Genomic DNA, 20,552 nt, shown 5'->3' on the forward strand with positions numbered 1-20,552 from the left:
CACCCTTGCTTTCCAGAAGCAAACCCAAGCAAAGAAGACCGTATCCCACCCAACCACTGATCATCACTCATAGATCAAATTTTTCTTTCCACTTCTTGTTATTGGCAAGAAAGACAGGAAAGCCTGTCTGAACTTGTTCTGTTCCCATCCATGAAGCTAATATAAAGCTCATGAAAGCTTCATTTCAACAGATGTGACACTGTTCATGGGCCAGTGGCTATCAAATGGTTGCCATCAAGGATCATTCCTACCCACTCAGTCTGGAAAACAGGGGGAAACTGTAAATATTCCAGATCAGCTGGAATTCAGGAATGGACCCATGTTTTGGGGATACAGATTTTGACCATTCCAACCAAAGAATGCAGAAATGACTGAAGCCCTCAGAGCAGAGCCCTGCTCTGTTGTTCAGCAGAATCCATGGATACGCCCTTCCCAACCCTGCTGTTGCACTGATACAATCAGTACGTAGGCATTGTATCCAGTGTCCACTTTGAGGCAGGCAAAGCCGAGGGGTAAGCCAGGACTGCTCATGCTTGCTTGTTCAGCCTGGTGAGGCTGGCTGGCAGGCAAGCCCCTTGACCGGACAATGGCTAAGGCTCCGGCAGGAAGTGACCTAGGAGTCTGTGTGCAGTCCAGCTTCCTTGACCCTTCAGGGTTTACAGTGATAGGATCACTTGGCCCTCAGCCAACTGCAGCCTTGAGTCAGATGGTATGCCCTGTTCCCTTATGGGAGAGGTAGATGGTAGTGCCATTTCCCCTGATTAGCGCCCACACGTTACTGAAGTTACTGTAGTAGTATTCCCCTGCTGCATTGGTTATTGTTCATTAATAACAGGGGTGCCCAAACCCCGGCCTGGGGGCCACTTGCGGCACTCAGGGGCTCCCAATCCGGCCCGCAGGGATTCCCCAGTCTCCAATGAACCTCTGGCCCTCCGGAAACTTGCTGGAGCCTATGCTGGCCCAGCACAACTGCTCTTAGCGTGAGGACAACTGTTCAACCTCCCACCTGAGCTGTGGGACAAGGGCTCTCTCCACTACATGCTGTTTCACGTCTGTGATGCAGCAGTGGCAGCAAAGGAAAGGCCGGCCTTGCTTTGTGCAAGGCCTTTTATAGGCCTTGAGCTACTGTGAGACTTTATTCATTCATTCAAGTTCCATCTCAAATTCATTTATGTGAATCTATTCAAATTTTTAATGTAAATTAATTCTTTTTTCCTCGGACACAGTGTCAGAGAGATGATGTGGCTCTCCGGCCAAAAAGTTTGGACACCCCTGATTAATAAAGTGCCTCATTCTACTAAAGCCTCTCTTCTGCATGGGTATTAAGAAGTTGCAGATAAATGAAGGTTCCTATGAGATTTCTCCTGGAATGTTTGTAAAAATCTCATTGAAAAAAATGATTTATGTTCAGTCTGCCTATGTAAGCTACCTGAAGTCTATTGAGAAAGGCAGTATACATCGAAAAATACTGTAATATTTATGGACTCCCTCCCTCTTAGCTTACAGACGGCTCCCTCCTTAGAGGCTTTCCAGCAGGGCCTAAAGTCATGGTTATTTAGATCAGCCTTTTGAGTCCAGGTCTTTTAATATTGGATATTGTGGGATTTCATGCAGGTTAATGTTTTCTATGAGTCTGCCCCCTTTTTTTGATTGCTGCTAGTTTTATGAGTATAGCCTTTGTCTATTAATGTAATATTTTAAAGCTGACTTATTTTTAAGTAGATTTTTTTTAATGGTTTTTATTGTGATTTTATATTGTAAGCTACTTTGAATGACGTTCGGGGAGATAAAGCTGGGTAGAAATTTAGTAAATAAATAAATAAATCTCCGTCACATCCTTAAGTTTTTGATTGCAAAAGTTAATTCTGGTGTTGTACTTCAAACTGGTGCCTGCATGCAGGGCACCTCTGGCATACTGCCATCTCTTGTGTGCCCCTCCACATTAAGGCTATTCATATATGAAACTGAATTCAGGTACATCTGTGCTCTTGGGTAGAGTTTTTCACAGATACCCTTAAATATGGTTACAATCTATGTATCATGCACATGGATTGTTGAACTGTACACCTGTAGAGTCATTTCACATGGGACTGGATGCAGACCTTCTATACCTGGGTAGAGCATAATGTGTGAATAGCCCTGCTCACACTTGGCTTGCCTAAGTTCTTGCATATTGCAGCTATTGCATGTGGTATGGTTATACATCCATTGTGTTCCCTGAGTTGCTCACCTAGTGTGATGCAATCCCAGAATGCAATTGTTGCACTAATGGGAAACCTCTCCTATTTGGACCTACCCACCAGTAGGCCCTACCCACTGGGTGTCTTGCAGATCTGACCACAACTTGCCTTGATTCCAGGGATGTTTGCTGCTGTTTTTCTATGTGTCGAAACACTTTGCGCTGTGTCCATGTCCAAGGAAAATATACATAGGTAAGGAACACCCACCAATGGTGGGGCACAAGACCACCGGGAGTCACATGCTGGGAACTCCCAACCATTCCTCTTGAACTCAGATCTGTAGTGCAGCACCTTGTGGTGAAGAAATGACACTTTGCGCGTCCTCAAAGGCATTAAAGAAAAATGATTACTTGGTTCAGGCCTATGGCTTGATAGTCTTTATTTATTGAAAAGCGGAAGGCAGAACTGCTGCACTCAGAGATACACATTAAGATACACACATTCATCCAAGTGGTATTAACAGAGCCCCAAAGCTACCATCAGTGCACACAGTTTTCAGGAGTCTGCTATTTTCTTAAGGAGGTTACTTGAAATTTGAAAGGCTGCAACACAATGCCACAAGCACAGCAGCTGTCTATGCGATTAGGAATAATTCTCCTTCTCTTACCAGGACACAAACAAACAAGCATGGAACCAATGCACTGACAACCATTTTGCTTATTACAAGTGCTTCTGCTATGTGGTGAGGATGAAAAAAGTGTTCTGGGTTTTTTTAAACATTTGTTACTATGCCCATGTACATCATCATATAATGGTCTGCTAAAATTAGTGGGCCATCTCTTTTGAAAACCAGAGTAGGATCAATGTGAGCTCCTGAGGTGTGGATGTATTTATTTACTTAAAATGAAGAACAGAGAGTAGTCCTAATATTTTTTCCCCAAAAAATTGTAGCTTACCACTATTTTCATTTATTTTCTTTAATGGATTTTGGTTCATGAATCCCCTCCAAGTTTACTTTTTAAAAATTAAGAATAACTTTAAGGTTCCAATAAAAATGCTCATCTTGTAAAAACCATACACATTTTCCTCAAAGTGCAAGGAAGGCATACAAATTTATCTTCAAGATCAGAAAGGGGAGGACATTTCTCCTCCTGAAATCCTTTCCAAGGAAATCTTCCAAGGGAAACTTTTATAGATCCCATAACTTTTGATGGAAAACTGAGCAAGGTCTGGGACAGTGTATCTACTGACCCATGCTGGCAGTCATGCTGGATCATTCACACAGTATGTTTAAAAGCATATGCAAAGAATGGTGATGAAAGGTGATGTCTGCAGAAAGGTAAGAGTGAGGAGTAAACTAGACTGTATGGTGGGACAAGCCATGTGTAAAAAAAGAGGCTGTGTGCTAAATTCCAATCAGGCAAGGGGGAAATTAAAACCACAGTATGGACAAAGGCAGTAGCTAAGTCCTTCTTTGTCCATCCCTTTCCTCCATTAAACTGCTTCTCTACTTTTCTCCTGGCAGTAGCTATTTCTAGTCTCTGATCACACCAGGAGACAAACTGCAGAGGAAGAGTTTCAGGGAGAAAAGTGCCAACAAGGAAGAGGACCAGCAGCATTCCCCCCCTCCACCAGCCCATGCTGTTTTAATTGCCCCTAGCCCCAAATTTTACAGAAATTGGGGGATATGTCATTCTTACATATGGGTTGACCATCATGCGTCATGTGCCCCAGAAAGGCATCCCTGATTTGACATGACTGAAGCTTTTAACTTTGGTAGCTCTTTCTGGTTGTGGAGGTTTTCGATACAATTTTCATACTGGAGGAGCCTGCCCTGGCTGAACCCCCTACTAGTCCCCTTCCACTGGTGGAGCTGAAGCTGCTTCCTCCAACACTGCTGAGGCCTCCTCCATAGCCAAGGCCAGCCCCACCTGCCAGCCCCAGTCCTGACCCAAGGCCAATGGCACCTCCACCGCCGTAGCTCGTGCCTCCAGATGAATGGACCACAGCTGTAAAGAGAAGAGGAGAGGTTGGAGGTTCATGGAGCAACGGCGTTTGAAAAGGAACTGAGATATACAACAGGCTCACTACAAACATGGTGTGCTGTCACTGGATGAGGCCAGATTGGTCTGCACAAAGGACCTGTCCTCTGTTGTGCCCCCCACCCCACCCCAGACATGGAGTTCCCTGCTATGGGAGGTATGGGAAGGCCTTTCCCTGATTTTAAAAAGCACTTAAACCTATTTGTTTTATTAGGCATTTGGGCTGTAAAGAATAAGAGTTGAGCTGCAGTTTGAAGATTTAATATTTTATAAGTCTGTTTTACATCAGTCTTAAGATTTCATTTTTTGATGAAGCTGTTTTAGCTGGTTTTATATTTTAAATTCTCATTAAAATCTGTTTCATTCTTGCTTTATGCTGTTAGCTGCCTTGGGACTATGCAAGGTGAAAGACAGGATATAAGTGCAAATGAATGAATGAATGAATGAATGAATGAATAGGATACCACTGATAATGGCCACTTATAAATATGCCATAATTCATTTGAGGACCATAACTTTATCTCATTGAGTTCATGTGATTCACTTGTTTATTACTTACAGATATTCACTGCGCCAACACCTTCTCCAGCCAGTCTGTTCAAGGAAAGAACAAGAGAAGTCACCACAATTGTAAATGCCAGCAGCTTGAGGAACAGTGGTAGTAAAGCAATAGCTGCAGAAACTCTAAATCTAAGAACTGTATGCAACAGATTAAGAATAAAATCCCAGCTCTGCACAAGAGCATTAAGGAACAGAGCTTTTTGTTTTCTTTGAGCACTGAGATCTGGTAGAAGCTTGTATTTGTGGAACAGTCTGAGAGGGGCCTAGATTAGGTACATCTGCTGAGCCCTTAGAAGATGAATCTTAAATTCAATCCTAGGTGTGTGTACTCAGAAGTAAGCACCACTGAATTAAATGAGTCTTATTTCCACATAAATGGGTGTAGGATTGCAGGCTTAGGATGGTAAAAAGCCTAGGGCATGTTGGTTGGCAACCTTCAGTCTCGAAAGACTATGGTATAAGCCTACAGCACCCAGTATTCCCAGGCGGTCTCCCATCCAAGTACTAACCAGGCCTGACCCTACTTAGCCTCCGAGATCAGATGAGATCGGGCATGTGCAGGGTATCAGTTGCTGCTAGGGCATGTTAAAGTGAAGAAAAAGATTGTACAAAATGAGATATAGCCTGTTTTCTGCAGTATACTGAATGTTGGGCACTTCAGGCCAGTGTGCAGTGAAGAGAGAATAGCATACATTAATGCCTTGCATTCTACTCACCTGCTCTCTTCTCCTTCCAGCAGCTTCCTGTAGGTGGCAATCTCAATATCCAGGGCCAATTTGACATTCATGAGCTCCTGGTACTCCCGCAGTTGGCGGGCCATGTCTGCCTTGGCCTTGGTGAGAGCCTCCTCCAGTTCAGCCAGCTTTATCCTGGCATCCTTAAGGGCAAGTTCGCCCCGCTGCTCAGCATCAGCAATGGCTGACTGAAGACTGGCACACTGCAAGAAACGAATAGGATGGGTGAGTCATTTTATTCAGAGCAACGTAAGAACATAAGAAAAGCCCTACTGGACAGGACTAAAGGTCCATCTAGTCCAGCATTCTGCTTCCTATGGTGGCCCGCTGCTGCCACAAGCAAGCAAAACAGACTCCTCTCTTGCCACTGGTTTTCAGAGGCATACTGTTGCTCCACCTGGAAGTAGCACAGAGCCCTCATGACTAGTAGCCATTAACAGGTATGTCCCCTGTGAATTTGGTCAATCCCGCCTTAAAGCCATCCAAGCTGGTGGCCATCACCACATCTTCTGTCAACAAATTCCATAGTCTATGCATAGTATGGAAAAGTAACTCTTGTGCCCATCCTACATCTACTGCCAATCAGTTTGATCAGTTGTCATTCAACTTCAGAAAATCACAAACTGTTTCAGGTATAATATGGTACATATTGTACAGTCTTCCATACTCCAAGGGAAAATTGCAGTAGTCTTATTTCCAAATAGAATATCTGTATCCAGTGGATCTGGAAAAGCAACATGCTGAAGGGATAGCAAAAAGAGAGATCCATGTGCACCAGATAGGTTTCAGACAAAATGCTGGTTTTCATTTATTTATGGATCAGGGTGGGCTTTGGGCTATGAGCAGTAGTTTCTACGCATGCATGTAAATTCAGCAATCAAAGCTTTAAGAATAAAACTGCAGTATGTTGTTCATAGTAGCTGGAGCTGTGGGGAAGCCCTGATTTCAGATGTTTTTCTGGGCATAATTCATTCAAGATGCTCGTCACTGCTTATAAAACCCTACCTGGCTTGAGTACTGCAGGACCATCTCCTCCTACATCAACCTGCCTGCACCATGAGGTCCACATCAGAGGCTTTGCACTGTCCTCTTAGGTGACTTATGGGGACGTAAGACAGGCCTCGTCAGTGGTGGATCTTCAGAAATTCCTTCCCTCTTGGGAAATCTGACTGGCCTCTACAGTAACAGCCTTGAAGCTAGCAGCAGAGACTTTTTTTTGTTTCAGTTCACTTTTCTTTGATAGTGGGAGTGTTTTTTGCCTTTGTGTTTGCTTATTCTGTGCCTCTGTTTCAGTTGTTGTTCAGTAACTGTTGTGCTCAATTGTTTTAGTAATTAAGGGCCCAATCTTACCCAACTTTCCAGTGCTGATGCAGCTGCAATGCACCCCCAAAGTAAGGGGACAAACATTCCCTTAACTTGAGAAGGCCTCCATGACTGCCCCCCCCCACTGCAGGATGCAGTGGACACCCCATTGGCACAACCACATCAGTGCTAGAAAGTCGGATAGAATTTGGCCCTAACTGATTGTAAGCTGACTTTGAAGGTCCATTTATTGGGACTGAAAAGTGGCCTAGATTAAGCATTTAAAATAAATACCGTACATAAAATGTTATCTCCCTTTTATTTTGCTTCCTCAGACTTCCTTGGTCCCACATTTGGCTCGAAACATTGTGTGATGCAACATGTGATAGCAACACTGAAGGCACTACCTGCTTCTTCACATTATCAATCTCAGCATGGAGTCTTTGGATCATGCGGTTCAGCTCTGAGATCTCAGTCTTGGTATTGCGCAGGTCATCTCCATGTCTGCCGGCTGTGAGCTGCAGTTCTTCATACTGAAAGAAGAGGGGAGAACCCAGTAAGGTGAGAATCCTTTTGAACTTCTAAATGTATAGTTCAATCTTTAGTGGAAAATAATTCAGGGCATTTTTAGGTTTCGATTGAGGTGAAGGTGTGCAAAATTTGTGAATACATCCATGTTGATAGCATTCACCATAAACTGGCAACTTGAAAATCAAGATTTAAAATTTTCATGCAACATTTATTAAAAATACAGCTTGAAAAAGTATATGGCATGTCTTAATTCTGTGGCATTCCTATTTCATGTGAGAGATGCCCCATTATTGGAACTTGGAATCAGCCATTCCTCCAGTGTCTGTCAAGCATTGGATAATTCTTCCTTCAAGCCCATTTGTGTATGCTTCAGAATTCTGAACCCTCTCACCTTGCTTTGATACCAGGATTCAGCCTCAGCCCTGCTCCTATTCGCAATGTCCTCGTACTGAGCTTTGACTTCAGCAATGATGCTGTCCAGGTCCAAGTTTCGACTGTTGTCCATTTGGAGAACAACGGCGGTGTCGGAAATTTGTGATTGCAACTGGCTTAATTCCTAATGAAAATGAGGAAGAAAGAGAAAGGTCACCAATAGAAGACATGAGAATGTCTAGCTTAGAAAGGTTTATGTCCTCACTGAAGAAGAACCTGCAAGCTATGTCTTACTAGATAGAAACGATGAGGAGATCCTGGAAAAAATTGGTGGATCATGATGCAACCCTGTTATTCGGTGCTTGAAGGAAAATGCTTTTTAGAAACCAGGTCCAATTCTTTGTATTTATCCTATCCATATTCCTTTCAATCCTATTTGTATATCATTAGGGTACCCAAGTGACACATTAAGGAAAACACAATATGAATTAAAAGAGATGGGAGACAATCCAAACCAGATCTACACAGAAGTAAGTCCTATTTTGTTCAATGGGGCTTACTCTCAGGAAAGTGTGGTTAGGATTGCAGCCATAGTTTTTTACATATCAGAATTCATTATGAAAGCAATAACATTAGTGGAATTGTCCATGTTTCAAACCAATGGACTGTTGTTTTCGCTGTCTCATTAGAATTATATTGTTACAATGGGTTCAAGCCTATGATCGGATGAGACTGGTCTGAGTGGACAAGGGTCTGGCAGAAGCCTCTTTATACTGGCACATCATCAAACTTGACTCTGGGCCCAATCCTATCCAATTTTCCAGTGCCAGTGCAGCTGTGCCAATGGGGCATACAATGCCTCCTTTTGTGGGGAGGCAGTCACAGATGCCTCCTCAAGGAACGGGAACATTTGTTCCCTTACCTTGGGTCTGCATTGTGGTTGCACCAGTGCTGGAAAGTTGAATAGAATTGGGCCCTCTGTTATCCCTGTGACACTGTGCAAACATGCCATCAGATGAACAGCATTGATGTAATAGCGCCACAGGATTGCCCTGCCCCTTGTGCATAATGTTTACCTTTATTCTAATACGGTAAGAAAACAAATTCATATTCATGTATCAGTGCTGCACTGATGCTTCTCTGTGGTTGGGTCCCATGTCACTCCAGTCATGTGAACTGGGTGCATTATTTGATTTCTTAACTTTCGCTCACCACATTATTCACTCTGTCATATAATTCCTCTATTTAGACATCACCAGAGCAGGTGTGGGACTGGGCCACAGAGAACTGACTCCTCCACTGCTGGAATTACTTATGAGTAATGTCTCAAAGAGTAATCTCCCAGGGAAAAATGCTTCAACCCCCAAAATATCTGTTTTTCAAGTTTTACTAGAATTTGCCCATTGACTGTCATCCAATTGATACTGGAAAAGATTCTTACTAAGTCAAACAATTGTTTCAGGAAGTTGATCTCATCTATCAGAGCATCCCTTCTGGCCTCCAGCTCAGCCTTGTTCAAAAAGGCAGTGTCCACATCCTAGAAAAAGAGAATGGAGAGATGAAAAACTGGAGCATATGCTAGAACCACAACAAAACCACTCACTTCTCTGTCCTGGTCATCTGTTGCTCAGTGGGGTCCAGGTGCCCAAGCTCAAGGGATCATTCTGATCTAAGCCACTGGTTTTCAAACAGATCCTGGGGAACACTGGGACTCCCCAAAAAGGAGAAGTGGTTCCTCAGTTAGAAGACTGGTAATGTCAGGCACACATCTCTAAAGATATTTTGCTCATTGCAACCAATCTTCTCCTCCAACAAACAGTTGCAGGGATGCATTAGATATGTTGTAGTTGCACTCTCAGTTTCTGCAAGGCAAAGGTGAAACCTACAACTACACATGCACCCCAGAGTTTGCCCTGGCATCATCTGTTGGAAGAATGTGGGGCAGATGTGCAGGGTTCCTTCATTGGGAATGGGTCCCCAGAAGAAGTTTAAAAGCCACTGATGAACCAAATTGAAGATTTGCATTGCATCTTTTAGAAATTAGCTCATTGAGTAAAATTCTTGTACATAATAAAATGGTTGGTTTTGCTTTTTTAAATATATCTGCTAGCATTCTCTCTTTTACTCCAGCAGCTCAGTAGTCATTCTTCAGGCTGGGACAGTACAGCACCCTTAATGGGTGGCATTCACGGTTGGCATGAAGAAGCAGACACTTCACATACCCAAATTCACTAATGGCACAAAAACTGGGAGGACCTGCAGGCATATCAAAGAACTGAAGACGCAAAGTGCAAATCCTGAGGTCTGGAGGATTGATGATAAAACTGAATTTAACAGGGGCAGATGGAAAGGGGGAAAAAAATCCTCAAATGCACACATACCGTTAAGATGAGAGATAACTAAGAAGAATAACGTTTTCTAAGGACATAGGCGTTATAAAACAAACTGAAAATAAACCAGTAACACAATGATACACTAAAAAAAGGATGACACCATTTTAGACACTATGAATAACACTGTTTTGAAGACACCAGTAGCACTCAATTTGGGCAACAATTCACTTAGCTGATGGAAAGGAAGAAACAATTTCCTGATCTTGCACTATGTGTCCCTACCAATATTCTAAGGGGAGGTTGTCACAGTCTGCATAAAAAATGTCATCACAGCCTATGTAATGAGAAAACTGCAGCCAGTGACATTTGAAGGTCAAGGGTTAAAATAGGCATTTCTTTAAGAGCCCCCTCCCCCTTCCCAAATGTATTCAAGTAACTCACCTTCTTAAGCACCACAAAGTCATTCTCTGCAGCTGTGCGCCTGTTGATTTCCTCATCATATCTATTGGGGGGAAAGGGGAACTCATTACTCGGAGGACTGGTGCTTGAAAAAGTCGAATTCAGTGTCAGGGCTCCTCAGAAGGAGAAACTCCTGAAAATCTCCAGTGGAACCTAAACAGCTTATCAGGAATTCTGCACTTCCCTGATTACTGCTTCAAAAGATGAGCACAAGAGATGATCAGCAAAGGGAGATTGTTCTGGGTCATCCCTTCAAGGCAGAAGAATGAAACCCAAGGACAGAGAGCAAGCACATTTCTGTTTGATGATTGGGGCTTGGTAGAGCCAAGTTAAAGTTTTACCCAAATTCCAAGCTTAGCAAATGAATTTAAGAAGAGCCTATAGGCTACTAGTAGCCAACTAGATGTTTCCAGAAAGCCCACAAGGTAGGCATGAAGGAAACCCCGTAAGTAAAATGGCTCACCAGATATACAATACAATACAAGCTTCTCAAAAATCAGCTATGAATGAAGCAAGATCTGAACATAACAATAAAACCAGCTCTACTCAGAACAAAGTAACAACATGCGCTTCAAGAGTCTTGATGTTTGGGTTTTTTAAAGTTTTAGAAGAAATACAACTATTAAAATAGCCAGACAAGTTTTATTGATTTTACTTTGAGGAGTACTTTGAGGCCCATTTAAATCTACATTGTTTAGCTTTTCAGATGTTGCCAGGTATAAAACTGCAAGAAGATGCTGTAGAAACAGCTCCTTTACTGGGCAGCCCTGATATGACCATCCCATTATGGAAATGTAGTTCTCTGCTGTCAAACAATGGAAAGAGGCTACCTGACAACATCTCAGCCCTCATAAATGGTGTATATATTTAATGGTGCTATTACTTTTTTTAGCTTTAAAAAGCAATCCACTTTATTAGGCCCTGTAATTTTCCTCGCATTCAGCTAGCAGAGCCAGATGGAACTTGCTGTCGAGACACACCCAAAGATAAGTCTGGTGAGGGTGAAAGATATCATCAAATCTTAGGTCACATGACAGGAAAGTCCAGTTGAGGTTTTCTTCAGAATGAGAGGTTAAGATACACTTGGGTGATCTGGATTAGAATTGAAAGCAGTGGACTCGGTGAAATGGTTCAGGAGCCTCAGCTGCCTCTGTGGGTCAGTTGGGGAGAAAGAGGAATCTCTGTTCTTACTAGAAACCACTGAAAAGCAAATGTGTAGTTACTGTTTGTCAGAGGGGGTGGCTAGCAAAGGCACCCAGCAATCCATAAAGATGACTGAGATGCTCTGTGCCTCTGCTGCTGCATCCTGATGGGAGTTCCTCCTCCCTCCATTGCCCTAGAGCATCCAGTAATTCCTACTGGACAACTACCAGCTGGTGCAGCATAAAGTACAGCCTAAGGGGAAACTCTTCTTGCTTCCTTTCCCCCCCCCCCCCCAATTCTACTAGTGGCATTATTTTGTCTTCCCTTGACATTTCTACAACTGTCTTGCCTGTGCTGTCCCTTTTGCATTTGCCCCTCATTTCCACTTTAGGGAAAATTTATGCTAACTAATTTGCAGAGTAAGTCTTTGGATGTCTGTTCAGAAGTTTGTCCCACTGAGTTCTCAAATAAGTGTGTGCAAGATTGGCTGCCTCAGAGAAGTACAAGCCTCCCCTGAGAAATTCAACAATCAACATCATTTTAGTGTCCACTGAAATTCCTCTAAGGCTGCGATCCTATGCACACCTTCCTGGGAGTAAGCCCAGTTCAACACAGTGGGGCTTACTTCTGTGTAGACATGCTTAGAATTGTGCTGTAAATGTTTCACCCAAGCAGGATCTGCCAAGTTTGCCTGGAATGCCACTTTATTCCTTGGCTCCTTCGCAGGGCTTATTTCTGCTGACAACGTGGAGTTTTCTTAAAGAGTTCCAATTTTTTTTCCCCAGGGAGTAATTTGGCTAAGAGAGAATCAAGAGCGAAATGGGAGCATGTTAGGGAGACAGGAGTTTGGAAGATTGAAGGATGAGGACAAAGATATATTTATGAGAGAAGAACACAAATCAGTTTGGAACATGGAAGCTCCACCCACTGCTCTGCGAAAAACCCAACTGTCAATCCCATTGGTAGCTGAAACTTCTTCTCCAAGTACTGCCACATTTTTTCTACTCTTTGCCATGAAAGTAACTGGAAAACAGCACATATGGTTTGGTCTGGCTCAGATTATGGTTAATCCACTAACCCATCTTTTTGCATTTGCACTGTTGAGTGTGCTGTGAACATATATACCCTGTCCAGTTCCTGTCAGGGCTGGGGCTCTTTAGCTTAAACACGTATGTGGAGGGGAACACGCATATCTACTACTTCTTTCTATGCACTGCTAATGCTACTGTTGAAGTAGTATCAACAGCAGATGGTGAAGGACTGCCCATGTCATTTAACACACCAATCCTGAAGTGAAGGGAGAGACCATGCTATGCCTGAGGCAAGAGTGCTTGTACTTGATTGATTAGAGGAGCAATCCTGTCTCACCCTTGGGCCAGCGAAAGTCCCTTGCGCTGGCCCAGAAGGGTCACAAACATCTCATAAGGCATGTTTGCGCCTCCTCATGAGTTGGCTGGGCCATTGTCTCGCAAGCACGCCAGCCCACAGAGGCTGAATCCAGCCTCTGCACTGACGGAGGGAGCAAGCCTTGTGTCGGCTGAGCTTGGCCAACACAAGGCTCTGTGGAGGTCAGGGAGAAGGCGAGAGGGAGGCATTCCGGAGTGAGGCAGGCAGGCGGGGAACAGGAGGTGGGGCTGGGACTGGGCTGTTATGCTGGATCACAAACCTGTTCCCGGAGCAGCATGGAGCAGCTTCAAGTTGCTCCTCTTTGAACTTGTGCCACCTTTGGAGGTGGCACAAGTCTGAGGAGACCCATAGAGGCTGCAGTGGCTTACTCAGGGGCAAGGGGAAGAGTTTCCCTTTACCTTCAGCTGAGCCACTGTGGTGCCCTATCTCATGCTGATACAGAGTAAGTCTCCTGGCTTACCTGTTCTTGCGCAAGATAGGATTGCGCCCTAGGACTCTTTGGCTGACGAAAGCATCATTATATCAGTTTTGAGCCAACTTATATCAGTATTAAACGAATGAAAATGACAGCCCGTCATTTGGGGGAAATAACTCCTAACAATAGCTTAGTTAAAAATGGGGATTTCCTGTGTCATGTAACTTGCCAACAATATTCACAAGTTAACACAAACTTGCCACTGGATGTTGCTGAAAGTAAAACTTGCCTTCACTCTATGAGTTCCTGCTCAGGTAAATAGCTCTGAGAACTATTAAGGAATGTATTTCAGTAAGAAAAGTGAACTGATCTGGTGTGTGAGTGTATGTGTTACACATCCCTATGGAAAAAAATTCTACATGAGGGCTGTCACTCTTAGATATGTTTATCTTAGTCAAATGAGCAATTACTTAAACATATTTTATATATACAGTATTTGCATATGGGCAAAGGCAATTGTTTTAAGAAGTCTGCCTGCTGTGTTTTTCAATGATGCACTCACATCCTGTTGTAAGCATCGTAGAAGAGGTATTCCCTCCTTATGAAAGGAAGAAATCACAATGCCTCTGTTACAGTGATGTTTACTAGAGGCAGTTTTGTCTGAAAAAGAAGTGCTTGCTGTTTATTCTGCTTCCCAATTAGTCATAATGTCTTTTTAGATTAACACGAGCTTTTCATTAATTAATAAATTTAATGAACAATCAATTCATTATATATATACTGGTAATAACAATAATAATTAAACCTGTGGCCCTAGCACATGTGAAAGAAAATTGGTTGGTAGTATCCATTGCTAAAGTGCAGAGGTAAATTGATGATGTAACAAGACAGAGGCTCTGCGAGAAGTCATCATGTTGATTATTTCTTTGTCATTGCCTACCTGATCCTGAAGTCTTCCACAGCATCCTGCATATTTTTCAGTTCTGAATCTAGCCGTACCTTCTCCCCACCAAGACCTTCCAGTTGCCTCCTTAGATTGGCAATGTATGCCTCAAATAAGGGGTCGATGTTAAATCGGGTAGTTTTTTGTTGCTGTAAGAGGCTCCATTTAGTTTCTAACACCTTGTTCTGTTGCTCAAGGAAACGGACCTGAATAGAACAAACACAAAAATAAGTTGTATGTTATGTCATTAGCTTACCCAAAATGTACATCACTAAGTTATCAACAACAAAAATAGCATTTATCTCTTCATAGACTGGAAGAGGTAGCAGCAAAGACTTGACATGGAAAATATACAAGGAGTTGTCAGGTTGGAGCTGCATTACTACTAACTCAGAAAGTGGCTGGCATCGGAGGATTCACAAAGTGCACAACCTCTGCCGTTTGTAGCCCAGTCATCAGATGTGGAAATTAAATGGGGGCATGTTATCTTTAGGTACATACAGCTTATCATGCCCTCTCATCTACTTCGACACATGTGTAGGATTTTGCATGCTGATATAGGATCAGGGCTCTGTCACAGCTTTCATTTTCAAAAAAGCAATTTCCTATCCCTCAAGATTAGGACTAAACTACACGTTCCATGTGCTATGCAGTTACATGCTTTGTTAAATAACGTTGCCAGGGGGGTTGGTAACAATCAGGATGTGGGTAGGAAGGATCTTTAAACCCTGCCCCAAAGCTGTGGTCTCAATCCAGATTTTCCATCCCCATGACTGTCTATGGATAAAAACACCAATGGAGGACTAAATGCCTACCTGTAGTATCTGGAGTCTCAAGGGAGTAGTATTCTACATGGCTGCCTCGCCCTCCGTCTCTCACAGCCACCATCTTCAATCCTGTTCCCCGAGTCTCACTTCTCCCCCTTCACGCAGTTTTCCTATCAAGCATGCTAAATTATCCTCAAACAAATATATTCTATGAGGCAAAAGTTGTGTGCCATAATGGTTGTGAGGTATGAGCTTAAAGTCCCTGGGTTCAGTTTACTCAATCATGGGTTGGCCTTCAGTGTTTCTCAGAAGGCATGCAGAAATGAAGCAATTTTATTCCATGTAAGGGAATGTGCCTAAAGAGTTCTGTCTGCATAATTCACTTACAGTGCACTCCTGTGTACTGTATATTAACACATGTCATTATTAACATATTAACTGTGTATCATTACAGTATTTACTGTAACACATTAACAGTTGTATATTAACACATTAAGCTCCATTGTATTCAGTGGGGCTTATTCCCAGGGGAGTGTGAACAGGATTGCAACCTTAGGGTTAAGAATCCACACTTCACTGACACAGAACTTTATTTTTATACATGCAAGTGCAAAGTTTGGATAGTTTAGCACTACAATAGCTATTGGCTCTGCTAGACTTCTCAGCAGCTTTCTGTACCATCAACCATGGTTTAATTCTGTACTTCATTTCTGGGTTGGGGCTTTGGGGCACTGTTGGATGACTCCCTAGAGCAGTGATTTTCAACCCATTTCATCTGACGGCACACTGGAAAAGCACTAAAATGGTCAAGGCACACCATCAGTTTTTGGACAATTGACAAGGCACGCTGTGCTGTCAGTGGGGGTTTCACATCCCCCAATAGCCCTACTAAAAATGACCCTCTCCCAAATTCCCGCGGCACATGTGGGGACCATTCGTGGCACACCAGTGTGCCATGGCTCAGTGGTTGAAAATGGCTACCCTAGAGGGTAGGTTCCAGAAGGTGGTGCTGGGGGACTCCTGTTTTGCACCATGACAGCCTTTGGCAAACCTCAGGGTTCCTCTCCATTCTCTCAGCTTTTCAACACCTACATGAAACTGGAAGAGGGTCATCAGGAGGTTTGGGGATGGATGTTACCAATATGTAGATTGCACCCAGCTCTATCTATCTCCTCTCCATGTTCACCGAAGGAGACCACAGACATCCCGTACCACTGTCTTATGTACTGAATGAGGACTAACAACCTTACATGGAAACTGGAGAAGTCAGAGGTTAATCAGGGGCTAGATGACCTGAGATATGAATTGTCCACTTGTTCTTGATGGGGTGCTTCTCTTGAAGGATCACAAGGTCTGGTTTTAATCCTGGATTGTCTGGCATTAGCTATGGGTAAGAACACTTTTAGCCACTTGTAACGAGCTTCAGCAGGTTCGCCACCTGTATTCCTTTCAAGGATCAGATGGACCTGGCTACAGTTACCCATGTGCTGGTCACATCTAGATTGGATTACTGTAACACAGTGTTTATGAGGCTGCCTCTGAATATTATTGGGAAACTTCAACTAGTCCAGAACGCTGTTGCTAGGCTCTTTACAGGACAAAAGGGTGACATGTCACATCCCTTCATTTTTGCTGACTGCCTATACATTTCCAAAAACAGTTCAAAGCATTGGTGATGCTCCAAATCAGGGGTTCCCAAACTTTTTTGACTGGCAGCTCCCTTGACCTACTGGGCCATTGGCTGTGACCATAGGGCTACATGTTTTTGCAAGGATTCTGCGGCTCCCCAAGTAGCCATGGCTCACAGTTTGGAAACCACTGCCCTAAATTATTCAGGATTGTCTTTCCCTGAATGAGTCTGCCTGTCATCGCAGGGGGCGCTGTCAAAGATATCATCACTTTGACAGTTGGCTCGTGGCAACCCTCAACAGAGTCTTTTCTTGTAATGCCTAGCCTCTGGAACTCTCTCCTCCTCCAATTTAAGAACACCTCCTCTTTGCTGGCCTTCCAAAGGGATCTGTAGACCTTGTTATTCTATGTTGCTTTTAACTAGCTCAGAGATGTTCAAACTTTTTCATCAAACAGTATACTAACAAGGTGCTAAAATTGTTCAGGCACACCATCAGTTTTTTTGACAATTGACAAGGCCAGCCTCCAATGGCCCTACTCATAAATGATCCTCCCCCGAACTCCTACAGAACATTCACGGCATACCAATGTGCCGTGGCACACTTGTTGAAAACTGCTAAACTAGCATGTTGCTGGTTTTTATTGACTGATTTTACTGTATTGTTTTTAATTGACTGTTTTTTATTGTTTTCTGTTTTTGTTATTAATCTGCCTTGAACTCTTGGAAGGGTGGAAAGTGAGGATTACATTTTTAAAAAATAACTAAGTAAGTAGTAAGTGTCCTTTGAAAGCTGGACAAATGCACTTAACACCATAGCCTGGGACTAAACTGGTTTTATCTAACCAACCATATCTATTTGGTAGGGTGAACCCCATAACTTCACATAAAATGAAATCCAAAGTGAATGTCAGAGTTCCTCCCAAGGAGAAACACATTCTGCACATCTCTGTGCTCTCACAGTGGTCTAACCTAAGGCACTGAGGATAGCAAGCTGTTTGCTTCAGATTCTGACTTCTTTTCCTATTTTCCATCTTTGGTGTGAGTGTGCGCAATTGTTGAAATATTAACAAGCAGGATTTCTCATGGGAGCCTAATAAAAGGTGATGTTCTCAATTTCAGCATCAACTGTTGAGCGGTTAGCCATTCATTTACTGGTAAATAAGTCCTGCTGAGCCCTGAGGATTTACTGATGTGTCAATATATTGAGTGCTGTGCTGTTGCTTGAACAAACAAGTTAAAATTAAAGCAGGTTCTTTGATCTCTCTGTTCTCATGACAAGAATAGTACTAAAAAGACCTAACGGAAACTCCACTTTTGGGTTCCACTATAAGGTAACGGGTTCTTGTAACGGGTTCTTGTAGTACTCATGTGGTTAAGGTGGCCATTCAAAGGGGAGGGTGAGGTCAAGAATTCCTCTTAGCAGAACCATAACTTTGAGTGAATTTTAAGAAGTTCACTGAATCTCAGTTTGCATTTAATTGCCAAACAGGATTTGGCAAGGCATATGTCCCTCTTTCCCAAAGACAATTCCAATTTTTTGTTACTTATCCCCAGTTTGAACATGCAAAGCTGCCTTCTACCAAGTCTAGACTACTGGTCCATCTAGTCAGTATTTTCTGTGCTGATTTGTCCTGTTTGGAGTCAGCATCTCACGGGAGAAGGGCTGTGTGTGTGTAAGTACATTTCTGCTCTCCACCTGACCAGAATTCCTATTTTCATCATTGAAAAGTTAGAGAATACATTAAGGTGAAAATTAAAGAGACTGAGGCACAGGACAAGATGCAACAGGCAGAATTTATAACTGGGTAATACAGTTAGAATGTACTGAACAAGAAGCATAGACCAGAACAGCCAAAGCATTTAGAATGATACTGAGGCAACTCACCTTGTCAATGAAGGAAGCAAATTTGTTGTTGAGGGTCTTAATCTGCTCCTTCTCTTCCTTCCTCACCTTCTGGATGGTTGGGTCAATCTCCAGGTTAAGAGGTGCCAGGAGGTTTGGGTTGACAGTGACCTCGTGGATGCCTCCGGCTCCGTAGCCACCAAGGCCATACCCGCCGCCACCGACAATCCTGTACCCAACTCCGCCATGACCTAACCCGTAACCATATCCGGATCTGGCTACACGATAGCCGCCGACGGAGATTCTTTTACTTGCTCCTAAACCATGGAAGCTTCTGCTGCCAAAGCCACCACCCATGTGTCCAAAGCCTGCGCCGCCTCCTCGGGACACTGAGACTGTGCTAAAGCCCGTGCGGCTACCGGGGATAACAGCCGAAGAGGTGCTAAAATTCTTAGTGACTCTGACTGATTTTTGAGCCATTGCTTCTGAGCACTAACAAGAGAGAGAGGGAAGGTGAGGAGACTCCTGGACCACAAAGGCAAAAGTGGCCTTCTGAAAGCTTGCGGGTTCCCCCTTTTTATCTCGTTCGAGAGCAGGGCTTGGCCACCGGATATCACAGGTCATTGGGCTGAATTAATCAGTTTGGTATGCCTGGCATAAACCATTCCTTTCCATATTGTTAATCACTGGTTAGACCCGGAACATACTGCACATATTCTGGCAACCTTCAGACTCGTAAAACCACGGAGAACTTCCCAACCTGTATTTTTCTTCAAAAAGAAATGAGTGTTAACCATGTCGGAGTGTTAACCCTCAGGCGGTGCTTTTAACTGGGAATCATCAACAGCCTTTTTCTTATTTGAGCCTGGTGGGAATGGAATGGCCACATGAGACAAGCGAGAGCTGCCTCAGCAGCTCCCTTGGCAAGTTTCTCACCTGTGCGTATTCATTGTGCATTCCTTACACAAAGCACAACACCCTGTGAAGTCAATGGTATCCCAAGTGAAGACATCACTTGTTAAATCCGTCATTAGCAACAAGAGACGCTCCTGCTGCTAGTCAGAGCTGTCCTCAAGGAAAATTCCTTTCTGTGTCACTTGGTCCAGGGACAACTCCCCATCTCTCTCTCCCCCAGAACCACATTTGTCCTTGCCAACATTTTCAAGGATTCAGAAATCCATAACAGAGTTCTCCCCCCCCTCCCATCACTTGGGGGCCATGTGCAGCATCTGCAGAAGCCTCCTGGACACAACTGGAAGGCAACTTCCAGTTTGTCCCGGCACACCAGAAGGGCCTTCCAGTCATGACCAGGAGGCTTTCTGAGTTCCTCCAACCACAGGCTCAGCATCCACAAATATTAAATCCACGGATAAGGATGGCCCACTGTACATGAATAGAGCATTTCCATTTCTAGTTTCTACCACTGCTAACTGGGCAAAGAGGCATTTTTAAGTAATGATCTCTTATATTTAGCAGGGGGAGAGCAACTGTCCCCACCAAGAGAGCAACAAGAGTCCCCAACTCTCCACTCCAGTACAGAGTCTCTTCTAGTGGCTGCTGCTGGTGTTTGTTTTGCAGCTTTTTTTAGACTGTTGGCACTTTTTGGAAAGCAGCTATTTATTTTTGCTGTGTAAACTGCTTTGTAGAAAACTTCTTTTTTGTTGAAAAGAGGTAAAAGATTCTGAATTACAAGAAGTAATAGTTCCACTCTATACTGCACTGGGCAGACTTCACTTGAAATACTGTGTCCAGTTTGGGGCATCACATGTTAAGGACATTAATAAACTGGGGGAAGTTCAGAGAAGGACAACTATGATGGGGCAGAGACCAGAAACAAAATCCTATGAGAAACACTTCAGAGAACAGAGGATTCAGGGGAGAAATGATAGT

General features: G+C 43.4%; 1 protein-coding gene and 1 pseudogene across 1 annotated transcript; both read right to left on the minus strand.

Annotated features, from left to right (window-relative positions):
- Positions 1–3,947: 3,947 nt before the first annotated feature.
- Positions 3,948–19,142, minus strand: LOC136641585 (keratin, type II cytoskeletal 5-like). Its single transcript, XM_066617508.1, has 9 exons — positions 18,705–19,142; positions 14,420–14,628; positions 10,497–10,557; positions 9,164–9,259; positions 7,742–7,906; positions 7,227–7,352; positions 5,500–5,720; positions 4,782–4,816; positions 3,948–4,189 (listed from the first exon to the last, which is right to left on the minus strand). The coding sequence occupies exons 1-9, from the start codon at positions 19,140–19,142 to the stop codon at positions 3,948–3,950; spliced, it is 1,593 nt and encodes a 530-aa protein (XP_066473605.1).
- LOC136642799 (5S ribosomal RNA) lies at positions 5,244–5,363 on the minus strand (annotated as a pseudogene).
- Positions 19,143–20,552: the final 1,410 nt, after the last annotated feature.

This window comes from Tiliqua scincoides, chromosome 2 (genome assembly GCF_035046505.1).
Source record: "Tiliqua scincoides isolate rTilSci1 chromosome 2, rTilSci1.hap2, whole genome shotgun sequence".
NCBI lineage: Eukaryota > Metazoa > Chordata > Lepidosauria > Squamata > Scincidae > Tiliqua > Tiliqua scincoides.